The 13,565-nt window shown below is 38.5% G+C and overlaps 1 protein-coding gene across 5 annotated transcripts in view; it reads left to right on the top strand.

Moving 5' to 3' along the window:
- Nucleotides 1-13,565, top strand: part of ptpn13 (protein tyrosine phosphatase non-receptor type 13) — a 254,936-nt gene that overhangs the window by 43,580 nt on the left and 197,791 nt on the right. For all 5 annotated transcript variants that reach the window (XM_060825999.1, XM_060825982.1, XM_060825971.1 and 2 more), the window contains exons 3-4: nt 4,117-4,286; nt 8,828-8,893. In XM_060825999.1, coding sequence (XP_060681982.1) covers nt 4,117-4,286; nt 8,828-8,893 — 236 coding nt within the window. The remainder of the gene's footprint in view (nt 1-4,116; nt 4,287-8,827; nt 8,894-13,565) is intronic.

Below are 13,565 nucleotides of genomic sequence, written 5' to 3'. Positions count from 1 at the left end.
TCAATTACTGGGTGACAGGGTGGTTAGTACTGCTACCTCCACAGCACCAGGGACCCGGGTTCGATTCCAGCCTCTGGTGACTGTGTCTGTGTGGAGTTTGCACATTCTCCCCATGTCTTCATGGGTTTCCTCTCCAGTCCAAAGATGAATAGGTTACAGTGGATTGGCCATGTTAAATTGCCTGTAGTGTTCAGGGATGTGTAGGGTAGGTGCACAGGTCAGGGGTAAGTGGGTCTGGGTTGGAGACTCTTCAGAGGGTCGGTGTGGAATTGTTGGGCCAAAGGGCTTGTTTCCACACTGTAGGGATTCTATGACTCTATGAAACTGCAGCAATACAGTCATCTTCCTTTTATTTTAATCACTTTACAATAAAAGTCAATATGTCATTTAGCTGGCTAGTGTGTGGATCAGACTAATGATCTGAATCTTGGCCCATTATAATCCATCGTTCCTGACTACTATTGCTGTGGTGTGTTAGCCACAGGTATTGGAGCAGTTCTCTTCTGAGAACAACAGATCAGATATATAAAACCAATATATTATGAATCCTGAGCATTACCTGGTATGAAAAATCAACATACAATTATCAGAAAGGACTTTCTGTTGTTACATGTGTCTGAGAGATTTTCAGATTGCATATCGGGTTTTGTGGAGACCGATCATAAACTACTTATCTCATTGTGTAGATAAAGAAATGTTGGCAAGAATGGCTCCACTGATATAACAAATTTGTCTTCAAATTATAAAGTTTGCACGTCTGACTATATAACAGAAAGGAAAGTTAGTGATCTGTCATAAGATTGTTCTCCGGTTGATTGTTCACAACCTTATTCGAGCACATGAAAGATTCTGCCAGTGAACTTTGAATCAAATATTCAAGCAACAAGAATATTGTGGCCAGTGAAACATACAAAGCTTAACGTTATCAGAGAGGAACCAAAGAAAGATGCCAAATGTCTCACCGTTGATTGATATGGTAAAGAAATCTAGCAAATATTGAAAGCTAGTGGCTTAATTATGAAAAGCAAGTTCGCTCACAGACTCTTGTTCTAAATGTTGTTGATGGTGTATTGGTTTTTGATGACAGACTCATTAGCCCTCCTTCATGATGAACCAATAACCTTGACAAGACACATTGAGGGCACCTGGGCATCACAAATATAGAAATAGTGCTTCAGTTTTGGTGTAGTGGCCAGGAAGCACCAACAGGTAGAAGACTTAGAACTAACTGTTAGGCTAGTGCCATGTAGTCATAATAGAAGGGAACCAGTGATTCTTGCAACTTTTCCTTCTAGACTATAAGAAAGTAAAGGGGCTGACCTGTTTGTGTTTGAATGTACAAATTTGTATCTAATGGTGATTTGATAATTTCACCCGATTAATTGATTGAAGGTAGTATATTCCACAACTAAGGACATTGTCATCAAAGTCCTGCATGAGATATTTACCAGTCATGGTTCAAAGTCACACTCTCATGTCCCTGAACAGTGGCCAACTCTGAAGTACTATGTAACTGTACTATATTAAGTGCACGACGACAGGCAGATGTGCACATTCAGTTTTTTCAAGAGCAATACTGTCTTTCACATAGTAAATTGTAGATATGTTTATGCCCACTCTGCATCCATAAATAAATTTGTTCTTCTCAGGCAAGCTATTCCTTCAATGTTACCATGTAATTTTAAAACTTGAAGATATTATTTTTCTCATTTTTATACTTGTTCATATTTTTTGAAGGTGTTTCAAAAAGAACATTAAGCTGCCTTCTGTATTGATAACATTATTGTTCAAATATCTTATTGTAATGATTTATCTGTTAAAACTTTGCAGATTTTACCAATAACTTGAACCCAACCTTTTGTTTTTATGCATGCTATTTATGCATAGGGGTTCATTTTAGTGTTTTAATTTTGTGAATAAAGTTTAAGGCTTAAATATCCAGGTGAAGTAACACTGGTTCAATGCTATGTGTGACTTTGGAAAGTATTTAATTAGGTTCTTTTTAAATATAATATCTCAATCCCGATCAATGAATTTAATATTCTTTACGGTGTCAGGGCAAGTGATTAAATATAATGATGATAAGGGTGTGTGGTGACTGTCACTTAATGGTCTGCAACATGTCAGCACTTAAAGGGAGAATAAATTATGAAGTATGTAGTCAGAATGAAATCAAATCTTTTGTGGATTTAAGAAGTTGATATTGAAAGGTCTGATGGTTATGTAGTTACAATATATTTGAAGATAAAATATAATTCACATTGGCCCCCTTAAAAACAATCAACTCAAAACTATATCTGACTACTCAAAGAACATCTGTAAAGATGACCTTTATTAGTGGTCTGAAATAGAAAAGCATGTTTATTCATTCCTGGTTTGTTTCCATCAGGAATGGTTGGCTGTGGTTTTCATTTCTCTCAGGGCATCTTGATGTGTATTAAATTGTTGGAGGGCAGAGGTCAGAGTAGCCTCGTATGTTCACTTGAGCATGCGGTTTCATTTATTTATTTACTGACTCAATCACTCATGAGATGAGAATATCGCTGGTCAGGCCAGCATTTATTGCCCATGCCGGAAGGCACTTAAAAGTCAACCACATTGCTGCAGGTCTAGAGTCACCTTGAGGCCAGACCAGCTAAGGATGGCATCTGCCTTCCCTCAAAGACATTAGTGAACCAGATGGGTTTTTTGAACAATTGGCAATGGTTTCATGGTAGTCATTAGATTCTTTTTTTTCCAGATTTTTATTAAGTTCAAATGCCACCATCTGTCATGGCAGAATTTGAACCTGGGTTCAAATTCGTTACCTTAGTCTCTGGATTGGCATTCCAGAAATAATAGGTCATTGTGCATCTCCTAAATTGTTGTACAATTTAATTTTCTCTTTGGATTCTTCTTTTCCTTTTGATGGGTGATAGTTTCTTACCTGGATAGGATAACATAATAAATGAATGTTCTGTTCATCATTTATAGAAATACTGTGCTCATGGTTAAGTTCACAATATGCTTTGTCAGGAGACAACCCTCAGGATGGCTAACAAGCTGAAAACAAAACAACATCAGAAGTAGGGGCTACAGGTAATTAAATAGATTGGGAAGTGGTGGTGTACAACAATCACTGCAGCAACAAAGGTTCTTTTGTGATTTATATCACCTATTTGGACATTAGAGTCAGGAGTGTTATTTTAAAATTTTGCATGCGAAATGTTTCTTCTCCATCACATTTGGGTGCCTCGTTCAGTTAATGAGTTTGTTTAACAGAATGACCCACCATGTTTGTTTGCCTTATGAGCTTTTGTGGTGAGACAGTTTTCCCCATTTTGATGTAGGTGAAGATTTTGTTAGTTCACTTTCCACTGTGTAGCAAAGTGTCACCAGCAGTACAGTCAACAGGGTAGTTTTAATAGCTTTTTGTCATTTTGATGTCTAATTGTATTTTCAATACAGTCTTGTAGAGAGATACTCTGTATTGCAGAGTTTGACTCATAGCTTAGGGTGGCATGGTGGCTCAGTGGTTAGCAGTGCTGCCTCACAGCACCAGGGTCCCAGGTTCGATTCTAGCCTCTGGTGACTGTCTGTCTGTGTGGAGTTTGCACATTCTCCCCGTGTCTGTGTGGGTTTGCTCCAGTTTCCTCCCACAGTCAGAAAGATGTGCAGGTTAGGTGAATTGGCCATGCTAAATTGCCCATAGTGCTAGGTGCTTTAGTCAAAGGGATTGGGTCTGGGTGCGTTACTCTTTGGAGGGTCGGTGTGGACTGGTTGGGCCTAAGGGCCTGTTTCCACACTGTAGGGAATCTAATCTAAATAAAGCAGCATTAAAAGATACAGTCCATAATATGAGAATTGAACAGTAAATTGTTCTTGAGGAGAGAACTGGATTTTTTTTTTAAAATGAAAGGTTGGAGAACCGTGGTAATGCTCAATGTGCTCCTTTATCATGTGTCATTTATCTTCTCTTTTCCTCAAACTCAACAGAATATATAATTTCCAGATGTGGAGAACAACTGTTGCACATTAGCAAGGGCAGGGTGTGGATGCTTGGTAGGGCAGAGTTGCTTGAGATAGAGTAGGTCAAATGTCTGTAATTAATTTGTTGTCATTTTCTCTTTTCTACAGCTGACCCTATTGCTCTAGGCTTTATCATCAGTCCGTGGTCTCTTTTGCTGTTACCTTCTGGCAATATTTCTTACACTGATGAGAATGTTTCCAATCAGGACCTGCGTGCGTTTACAGCCCCAGAGGTTTTGCAGAGTCGACCTTTGTCCTGTCTCTCTGATGTTGAAAAGGTATGGAACTAAGCAGTCAGCTGTGTGGGAAACAGGAGCTGTTTAAATTCATAGAGTATGCATGATTAAAATACTGTGCAAGTGTTATATTTAAGTGTTGTGTCTATGTGGGTAAAACTGAAGCGTTCTATAACTGTTCCATGTAAACAAAATCTCATTTCTCCACAGGTAAAAATTTTGATGCATATTAAGGCAAGCTATTATAATGGAAAAGTTGAAATCTTTGAAACGCATGTCAACGTGATCTAGTTACAAACTGAAGTTAAATTGCTGGGAGATAGTTGGTTTTGTTTTGAAGAATTAATCGTGTTTAGCTTTAAGCTTGGTGGAGGGAGGTTTTCCTACCAAAAGCATGTTTGGGAAATAATTGGTATTCTCCCATTTAAAATTGACAGTTACAGTAATGGGAAGGAGGTTGCTAAATGGAGAAGTGCTTCTAAACTTAGCTCCAAGCAAAGCTAACATAGTAAGCGTTCACATTTTAATTCAACCCCCCCCCCCCCAACGCCACCCACCCACCATAATCAATCTTTCATCCCTACCACAAGATTGAAAAAGGCTCTTACAAAAATTGCAAATTACACCTCTGTCCCTGTGACAAAGCTGACTTTCCCTCCTTGTGTTTTTTCAAACCATCTGCAGATTTTAACACTGTTAACTGGACAGTCCTTCTTCTAAACCTCTACACAGTTGTCCAAGCTGAGTGGGACTTCTCTCCTGAGATTCCATTCTCATCCACCCTAATGACAGCCATTTTATCACTTGAAATGATTTCTCTTTTTGCTCCTACGCTTTAATCTCTAGCATTCTCCAGGGATCTGTCCTCGGGCCTTTGTATTGCTGGTTTTCTCTTGGTAGACACTTTCTCTAGGTGATATCATCCAGAGACACAATATTAGTTTGTATAGGCAGTAACTTCTACCTTACTGTAACTGCTCCTTCACTGCTCTTAAATTATTACATTGCTTATTCTGCATTCAATAGCAAGCAGAAATTTACTTCACTTAGATATTGGGAAGACTGAACCCAGTGTTTTCAACACTGGTGAGTTTGAGCTATAGGGCAAAGCTGAATAGGCTGGGGCTGTTTTCGCTGGAGCATCAGAGGTTGAGGGGTGACCATTATAGAGATTTGCAGAGTTATGAGGGGCATGGATAGATAAATAGACAAGGTATTTTTCCCCAAGGTAAGGGAGCCCAGAACTAGAGGACATTAGGTTTAAGGTGAGAGAAGAAAACTATAAAAGGTACCAAAGGGGCAACGTTTTCACAAAGAGCGTGATGCGTGTATAGAACAAGCTGACAGAAGTGGAAGAGGCTGGTACAATTACAACATTAAAAGGCATCGGGGTACACAACGAGGAAGGGTGTAGAGGGATTATGGGCCAAATGCCAGCAAATGGGACTAGATTAATTTAAGATATCTGATCGGATTGGACATGTTGGACCAAAAAGGTCTATTTCCGTGCTGTCCAACTCAGACTCTATAACTTTGTCCTCTGGCTTCCAAATTCATTCCCCTGCCTTTGCCTGGTAACAATCTGCAATTAAAGTCAGTCTATGCACAGCCCTGACATCAGATCTGATCGCATGATTTGCTTCTGACCTCATAATTGTGCCAGTACAAAGACCACTTCGTTTTCCCTCCGCAGTATCACATGACTTTGCACCCGCATCAGTCCTCCATTGCTTCATACTTCCCCTGTGTTTAGACTTGATTAATCAAACACACTCCAGACTGGTCTCTTACATTGTACAGAGGATGGACTTGAAGGCATCAAAAACTCAGCTGCCTGTGTCTAAACTTGCAGCAAGCCCTGTGTCCCCATCCGTCGAATGCTTGTTGAGCTATACCTATTTTTCTAATCAACCTGTTCAGGCATGCTATTGCACACCTTTGGAGCAGGTGAGACTTGAACTTGGGTCTCCAAGTACAGGGGTAGGGACCCTCATCTTTGACTTGTATTGAGTCCTGATCTCACAATGTCTGATTTTAGCTAATCAGTGGATAAGATTGTCTCTCAAGGGGAAGCATGGTTGCAATGGTAAAATTAGCTATCTGTAATCTTAACAAAAATGCAGATTTTTTTTCAAGTAACTATGGTAGGCTTTTGTAGCATGATTCACATCTTAATGATCAATCGAACTTGAAAGTAACTACTGGACAATAATTTTAAAATAATGCTGTGGGGGTGAGTAAGCAGTCTAGGTAGTTGATTAAGGTAAATAGGTTGTGAAGAAATACATTATTGCTGTCATTGTATTGATAACAAAACAATTTAGAGCAATTAGTCCATCATGGGATTGTTTCCTCTCTTTTTCTTTCCCTTTTATCTTTCTTTTGTATACATTTTTCTGTCACTGGATGCACTGTGGTGCTTTTGCTCTTGAACTGAAGGGCAATGAGGCCAATTGTGAAGTCTCTACTGCTGCCTCAATGGCTAAATCTTCATTGAGAGTGATATTCCCCGTGTTTACAGAACTTGGCTACTCAACCAGCTCACATGCTCTGCCACCAGTGAAGTGAAGCATGGTTTTGATTATTTTCTTGGGTGCCTAAAATTTAATATTGAGTAACTAGGTCTTCAGAGTATCCCATAATTTGACTTCTTCACTGCTTCAAATAATTTACTTTTATTGAATCTTAATCTACAAATCATTACCTGGAGGAGAATGTTGAACTTTAAAGTATGAATTTAATTAATTCATGGTCAATAACTAGGTTAGATCATAGAAGCAGGGCATTTGGCTCATTGAGTCCATACCGACCCTCCAAAGGGCACTCTAGTCAGACCCAACCACCCTTACCCTATCCTTGTAACTCTGAATTTCCCATGGCTAACCCACCTAGCCTGCACATCTCTGGACACTGTGGGCAATTTAGCATGGCCAATCCACCTAACCTGCACTTTTTTTGGACCATGGGAGGGAACTGGAGCACCCGAAGGAAACCCTTGCAGATACTGGGAGAATGTGCAAACTCAACACAGACAGTTGCCCGAGGGTCGAATCAAACTTGGGTCCCTGGTACTGAGGCAACAGTGCTAACCACTGAGCCACTGTATCACCCAGATTCTTAAGTCTAACAAATAGTGACTTGAAACTATAGTTATAGGAAGTTTTGAAGATTAGCAAGATATAGTCCATTATGATGGAAGGTGATTGGCTTTGAGTGATAAATTTAAATTATTGTGAAATGGAATATTTCATGAGTTGGGCCCACCTGGTCAGGAATTGAATGCCCCCCTAGCTTTGTTGAAAATCTATAAACCAAATCTTTGAAGATTTACAGTAATACTCTTAGTTTCTTAATTTTCCTCATCTGCCATCTTTGTAGTCTTTGCATGTTGTGTAGTTATGTGGCATCAATTCTTAACCAATATTAATTACACTCAAAGTTCCCAAACCCCTTTTTATTTGGGAACCTTTGAAGAGCAAGAGAGATGAATACAAATAGTAATAATAACCTGTTGTATTTCTAAAATATCTTTTAAATTGCAAAAAATATTCTACAGTCTAGTATAGAAGCAGATAAATGAATAAACATTAAACCATTTAGGAGATAATGATAAGGACAATTTTGAGAAGATTTTCAAAGCTTGAGACGAAAGAGAAGGGACTTGGGGAAGCAATTGGCAGTACACTTCATGGGTGAAAGGAGGGACATTACACCTAAGGCACAGAATCTAAGGACAAGCAAAAGTCCAGCAGGGAAAATATGAGTGACCTTACTTCCCATTTAGCTGAGTTAGATTCAAGCCAGATCCATGATATGCAAAAATACTGTTCTGCTCCATTTTTCTATCCAGTTACCAAGATGAACTAAATGTCTATGATTTCATGTGGGAAAGTTGATCATTTATTTTGCCATCAAATGGATTATTACTATGTGTAGGATGCAGCAGGTGAAAGGCAAAGAAATTATTTAAGATGTTGTGATGTTTAAGCATTGACAGCAGTTGAGGTTGCCACATGTATTTTTAATACATGATCTTCATGCTAACAATGGAGCTTAATTTAACTGGCGAACACACAGTGTCTTAATTTTAGCCCTTGGTGTGATCTGCAAAGTTAATTCTGTCACAGGTATCTGATTTTCACTTTACTCCAATAAAACAATAATGTGCATTTTGTCAAGTTGTTTCAGTTTGCTTTAATGTAAAATGAATCAATAGGCAATGGTTAATATGAGGATCTTCCAGGTAATGTGCAGTAAAAATCTTTGTGAAGAGCTGCTTCACATTTTCATCATATCATTGTTGAAGGTTAAAAGTTGGACTAAATTGACTTAATGCTCCAAAAGGTTTGAACTGTAAAGATTTGTTGCGTGACCTATTTCTTTCAAAGTGTTTGGAAAGTGACATCCTTCTCATTTAGGGTCTGTGTAATTAGCAAATCAAATTAATGAAAATGGCAACATGCGGGAGTTGTGTATTCTAACAGTTTAAAATTTACATTGATATTAAAATGAAAGTTTGATTTACAATTCCACAATAATTATTTTGTAAATTTTACTGAATCATAACTTGTTTGATTTTGCAGATGCACGTGTATTCTCTTGGTATGACTTTGTATTGGGGAGCTGATTATAAAATACCTCTGGACCAGGTGGGTGTAAGATACATTTAATCCAGACACATTAAAGGAATTGGTGCTACTTCATTGTAGAGAAATGACCCAAACGCAATAGTGACATAAAAGTTGACAGTTTAGGGAAGCCAGAACTACCCTGCTTTTGCCCAGTTCCTGAATTTATGTGATACATTTTCCTTTCTCTACTGACCTCCAAAATGTTTTTGAGCCGCTTGTTAGAATTTTGTAGATTTCGCTTGTAGATTTACTTAGAAACTGTGGTTGGGAAATCTCTGCAGAAATTCATCATTGAGGTCTTGTCTCGCTGACCTATACAAATTGTCTGTATGCCAAGCCGCCTACAGCTTCTGTTGGCAGGATTTGCTCTGGCAAGTGTTTCTGAGTTCAAAACTGGAGCTATTTCTTTAACACTACAAAACAAAGGAGCAAGTTTTATTTTACAATACTTTTCTAGAATTTCTTTTACACTTGATGTTAATTGTTTTTTGGTATAGTTATTTAGTTTCACAAGATATGTGGATTGATTTGGTTAGAAATAATGAATAAATTCTATTCTGGGCCCTTGAGCAACTATGGTCTTGGAAAAAAATACAAGAGACCTGTCTGCGTACATCAGTGAGACATAACTACAGATAAGGGATTTCATTTGGTAAACAAGATTATGGAAAATCTGAGCTAATGAAATGAATGGCTGCTAAGAAATTAGCACTTCAACTTATTAACTTTAATTTGTTGGATCCTCATGAAATACCTTTTAAATTCAAAGTTTGTGCGAAGATTTGTAGCTCGGGTGCTTGTTGTAGTGGTTCTGTTCGCCGAGCTGGAAGTTTTTGTTGCAAACGTTTTGTCCCCTAGCTAGGGGACATCATCAGTGCTCTGGAGCCTCCTGTGAAGCGCTTCTTTGATGTTTCTTCCGGTATTTATAGTGGTCTGTCCTTGCCGCTTCCGGGTGTCAGTTTCAGCTGTCCGCTGTAGTGGTTGGTATATTGGGTCCAGGTCGATGTGTTTGTTGATGGAGTTTGTGGATGAATGCCATGCCTCTAGGAATTCCCTGGCTGTTCTCTGTCTGGCTTGCCCTATGATAGTAGTGTTTTCCCAGTCGAATTCATGTTGCTTGTTGTCTGAGTGTGTGGCTACTAGGGATAGCTGGTTGTGTCGTTTCGCATACATGAACACCAACTAGCCACGAAACGACACGACCAGCTATCCCTAGTAGCCACACACTCCGACAACAAGCAACATGAATTCGACTGGGAAAACACTACTATCATAGGGCAAGCCAGACAGAGAACAGCCAGGGAATTCCTAGAGGCATGGCATTCATCCACAAACTCCATCAACAAACACATCGACCTGGACCCAATATACCAACCACTACAGCGGACAGCTGAAACTGACACCCGGAAGCGGCAAGGACAGACCACTATAAATACCGGAAGAAACATCAAAGAAGCGCTTCACAGGAGGCTCCAGAGCACTGATGATGTCTCCTAGCTAGGGGACAAAACGTTTGCAACAAAAACTTCCAGCTCGGCGAACAGAACCACTACATACCTTTTAAATACATCTCACCATGCCATAATTTTGTGAATTTGCAGTGTATTTATTATTCCATATTAACATTGATAAGTTGTGTAAACCTATATTCATATTTCTGTATATAACACATTTCTGTTTTCCTGAGTGAGTTGGCAGGATGATGGGGATAACTGTGATTTTGCAAACGTACAAGGTAGATAATAGATGGGGGAGAAATGAGAAAATTCATAGTTGACAATTTAAACCTGAAAGGATCTCTGAAAGGACAAACAAACACAGAAGAGATCCTTGAAAGATTGAATTCAGCAAATGAGTCTCCCTCAGCTAGTGAAATAAAGAAAAAGTCACTGGAGTAGAATTGAAGACTAATACAGTTGGGTGGACTGTGATCATGAAAAGAAGACATATATGGTAGGAACTCAAGGAAAATGGGAATATTGGATGGATCAAGGGTGAAATAAGTGGAAAAATATAAGGAAACTTGTTACTCACAGGATTGTACCAATAATGAAATGCCAGACACTACTATTGTCACATGAAAACATAACCAAATGCCCAAAATCAAGTTGAAAAGATATAACCAGAGAAATTGGATTGGACAAAGGCAGAGAATAAAGCACAGCAGGAGATTTTTGTTCTTGGCAACTTTTTGATCAGGAATTTGAAGACCCATCAGTTGATGGGAAGTTTTGAAAACTATTTTAGGGCACATAGATTTGGAAGGAGATATCAAAGGATGCAGTCAGTGATTGAGGAAATAAATAATATGGGTATTGTAAATATCTCATGTGCAAGGACTTTCAAAGGCGAAAAGCACAAAATTCTGAGAGTTGGATAAAGGACAGAAAATTGCCAAGGAAATTTGGGACATTAACAAAGTGACTGGCAGTCTGGTGCGACTATAATGATGTCATCCAGACAAAGCAGAAACTGTTTTGGAAGAACTGTAGAAATGAACATCAATAATTAGATGCAGTAGATGGATGGGTAGAGGAATATATGGGTAGGAAAATAAATCCATGATGATACTGAGTACGCAGTGGATGATTGTTAGCAAGGTGATTACATGATACAGTTGAGTCAGATACTAGGTTGTTTTTATAGTGTACTTAACATAGAAAACATCTCAGTGTGTCTATGGAGATGGAGGCTGCGTTGGGGAGAGTTGAAAAAGAAATGGACAGGATTGGAAACTTGGAGAGATTATCAGAAGTTCCTGAAACAAAGTTGAGATGGTTTTGACTTGAAGTGAAAGGTTCAAAGAGAAACTGGTTTGGTGAGAGTTTCAGAGAGTTTGGCTGAGATGTCAGAAGCTTCTTAGTGAAAGGACAGAGTAAGTGGCCAAAACTAGGGCTAAAAGCAGGGCTAACCTAAAGTAAAATGCTTATACATGAAGACAATAGTAATTAGAAATACTGTGCTGGAAAGTGGCTGCTATGTCAGTAAGAAATAGTACTGATGACAGATGATAATAATGGATACAACATGCAGGAGTTTATGATTGAGAAAGATAAATAGACAGGAAGCAAATTTATGTAGCTTCATACGTCAGAGCCAATTGGAAGATCACAGAATCCTTTTGTTACAGAAGCAGGTCAGTCACTGGTTCTGTTATCTAGTGGCAATCCCCTGCCTTTCTCCCCATATCCCTAGAAACAATTTGTATCCAAATTACCAACCAATGCTGACTCCACCAAATTTCCAGGCAATGCATTCTATATCATAACATGCTGTGTGAAAATGTTTTTCTCACATTACCTTTGTTTCATTTGCACATCATTTTAAATTTGTGTCTTCTCATTCCTGTTTCTTTTACAAGTGGAAACAGCTACTTTATCTAGTCCAGTCATGATTTTGAAAGCTTCAGTCAGCTCTCCTTATTCACATAAGACATTATTAAAGTCAATCTGTGAGAGGCACAAGATTAAAAAAATGAATTCTTCTCATTAGATAATTTAATGGGAAGGATAAAGCTAATACCCATTGCAAACCGCCAAATCAGCAGTGCACTTCATGATGGAATAAAGATATTTTTAAATTTTAAATTTAACTTTCCATCACCATTATAATTTAGATACCCTAATGGTTCATAATCCAAGTTAATCTATATACCACTGCTTAGCTGTTTCATGATGTAGTTTGTTCAGGATTCAGTGGGTCATAATGATTAAAAGGGGCTAGTAACTTGATAAGCAGCCTAATATCTGATCAGACTCGAGGCTGGGCAAAGCTGTTGAGCAGTGTTTAAGTAGATGACAAGTGGAATAAAATGCTCAGCATTTAGAGTACAGGAGAAGTACATACCTGGAAATTTAATCAATTACTAAATAGCATGACATGCAATGAATGAAAGAAAAATTAGAAGCAAAAATAACAATGATGACAACTTGCCTTTAACATAACAAAAAATCCCAGGAAACTCGACAAACAAGTGTGTTCAAAATGGATGTTGATCCAGTAAGGTAGTGAATAGGACCATAAAGGCACCTTCAAGAGACAAATGTTGACTAGGGTTTTAAAGTTAATGAAATGGATACAAGGCTGATTTCAAAAAGTAGAACCAAGGCTTCTGTAAAACAATTGTAGGGTAAACACTGGGGTATAAACATTACGTTAGAGCATTACACGTGGAACATTTGTGAAACAATATTGAGAGCAAAATGCAGATGTACAATGTAGTAAGGCCATGGTTGGGTGAGCTGATTTATAGGTAAAGACCATAATTTTGGATTGAATATATAGACTGGGATGTGAGGCAAGTGGAACTGAATGTGTGGTAGAGTTTGAACAAATTGGACTTTCTGGTCATTGGTTGATGAAACACCAGCAAGGAGGTATTTACCATTGTGGAATGTGAATGTCTTTGCAAGAGTTTAGGAGTGACTGAGTTAGTAGTGGATAGATTGTGCAACTGAGTTAGAAATATATAGAACTAGTAATGAATAAGATATTGTTCTGAAGATTAGTGGCAGAATGAGCAGAGAGTCAGATTAAAATTAGCTTAATGCAATTTGAGGGAATGTAGCTTAGGGGAGGTGATAGTATAGTGGTACTGTTGCCAGTAATCTGGAGACCAGATAACGTTCTGGGGACCTGGGTTGGAATTCCACCACAGTTGATGTTACAATGATGACTTTGAAACAATTGT

Source organism: Hemiscyllium ocellatum, chromosome 1, assembly GCF_020745735.1.
Source record: "Hemiscyllium ocellatum isolate sHemOce1 chromosome 1, sHemOce1.pat.X.cur, whole genome shotgun sequence".
NCBI lineage: Eukaryota > Metazoa > Chordata > Chondrichthyes > Orectolobiformes > Hemiscylliidae > Hemiscyllium > Hemiscyllium ocellatum.
Note: the sequence above shows the minus strand (reverse complement) of the source record. Positions and strands in the feature narration are given on the sequence as shown.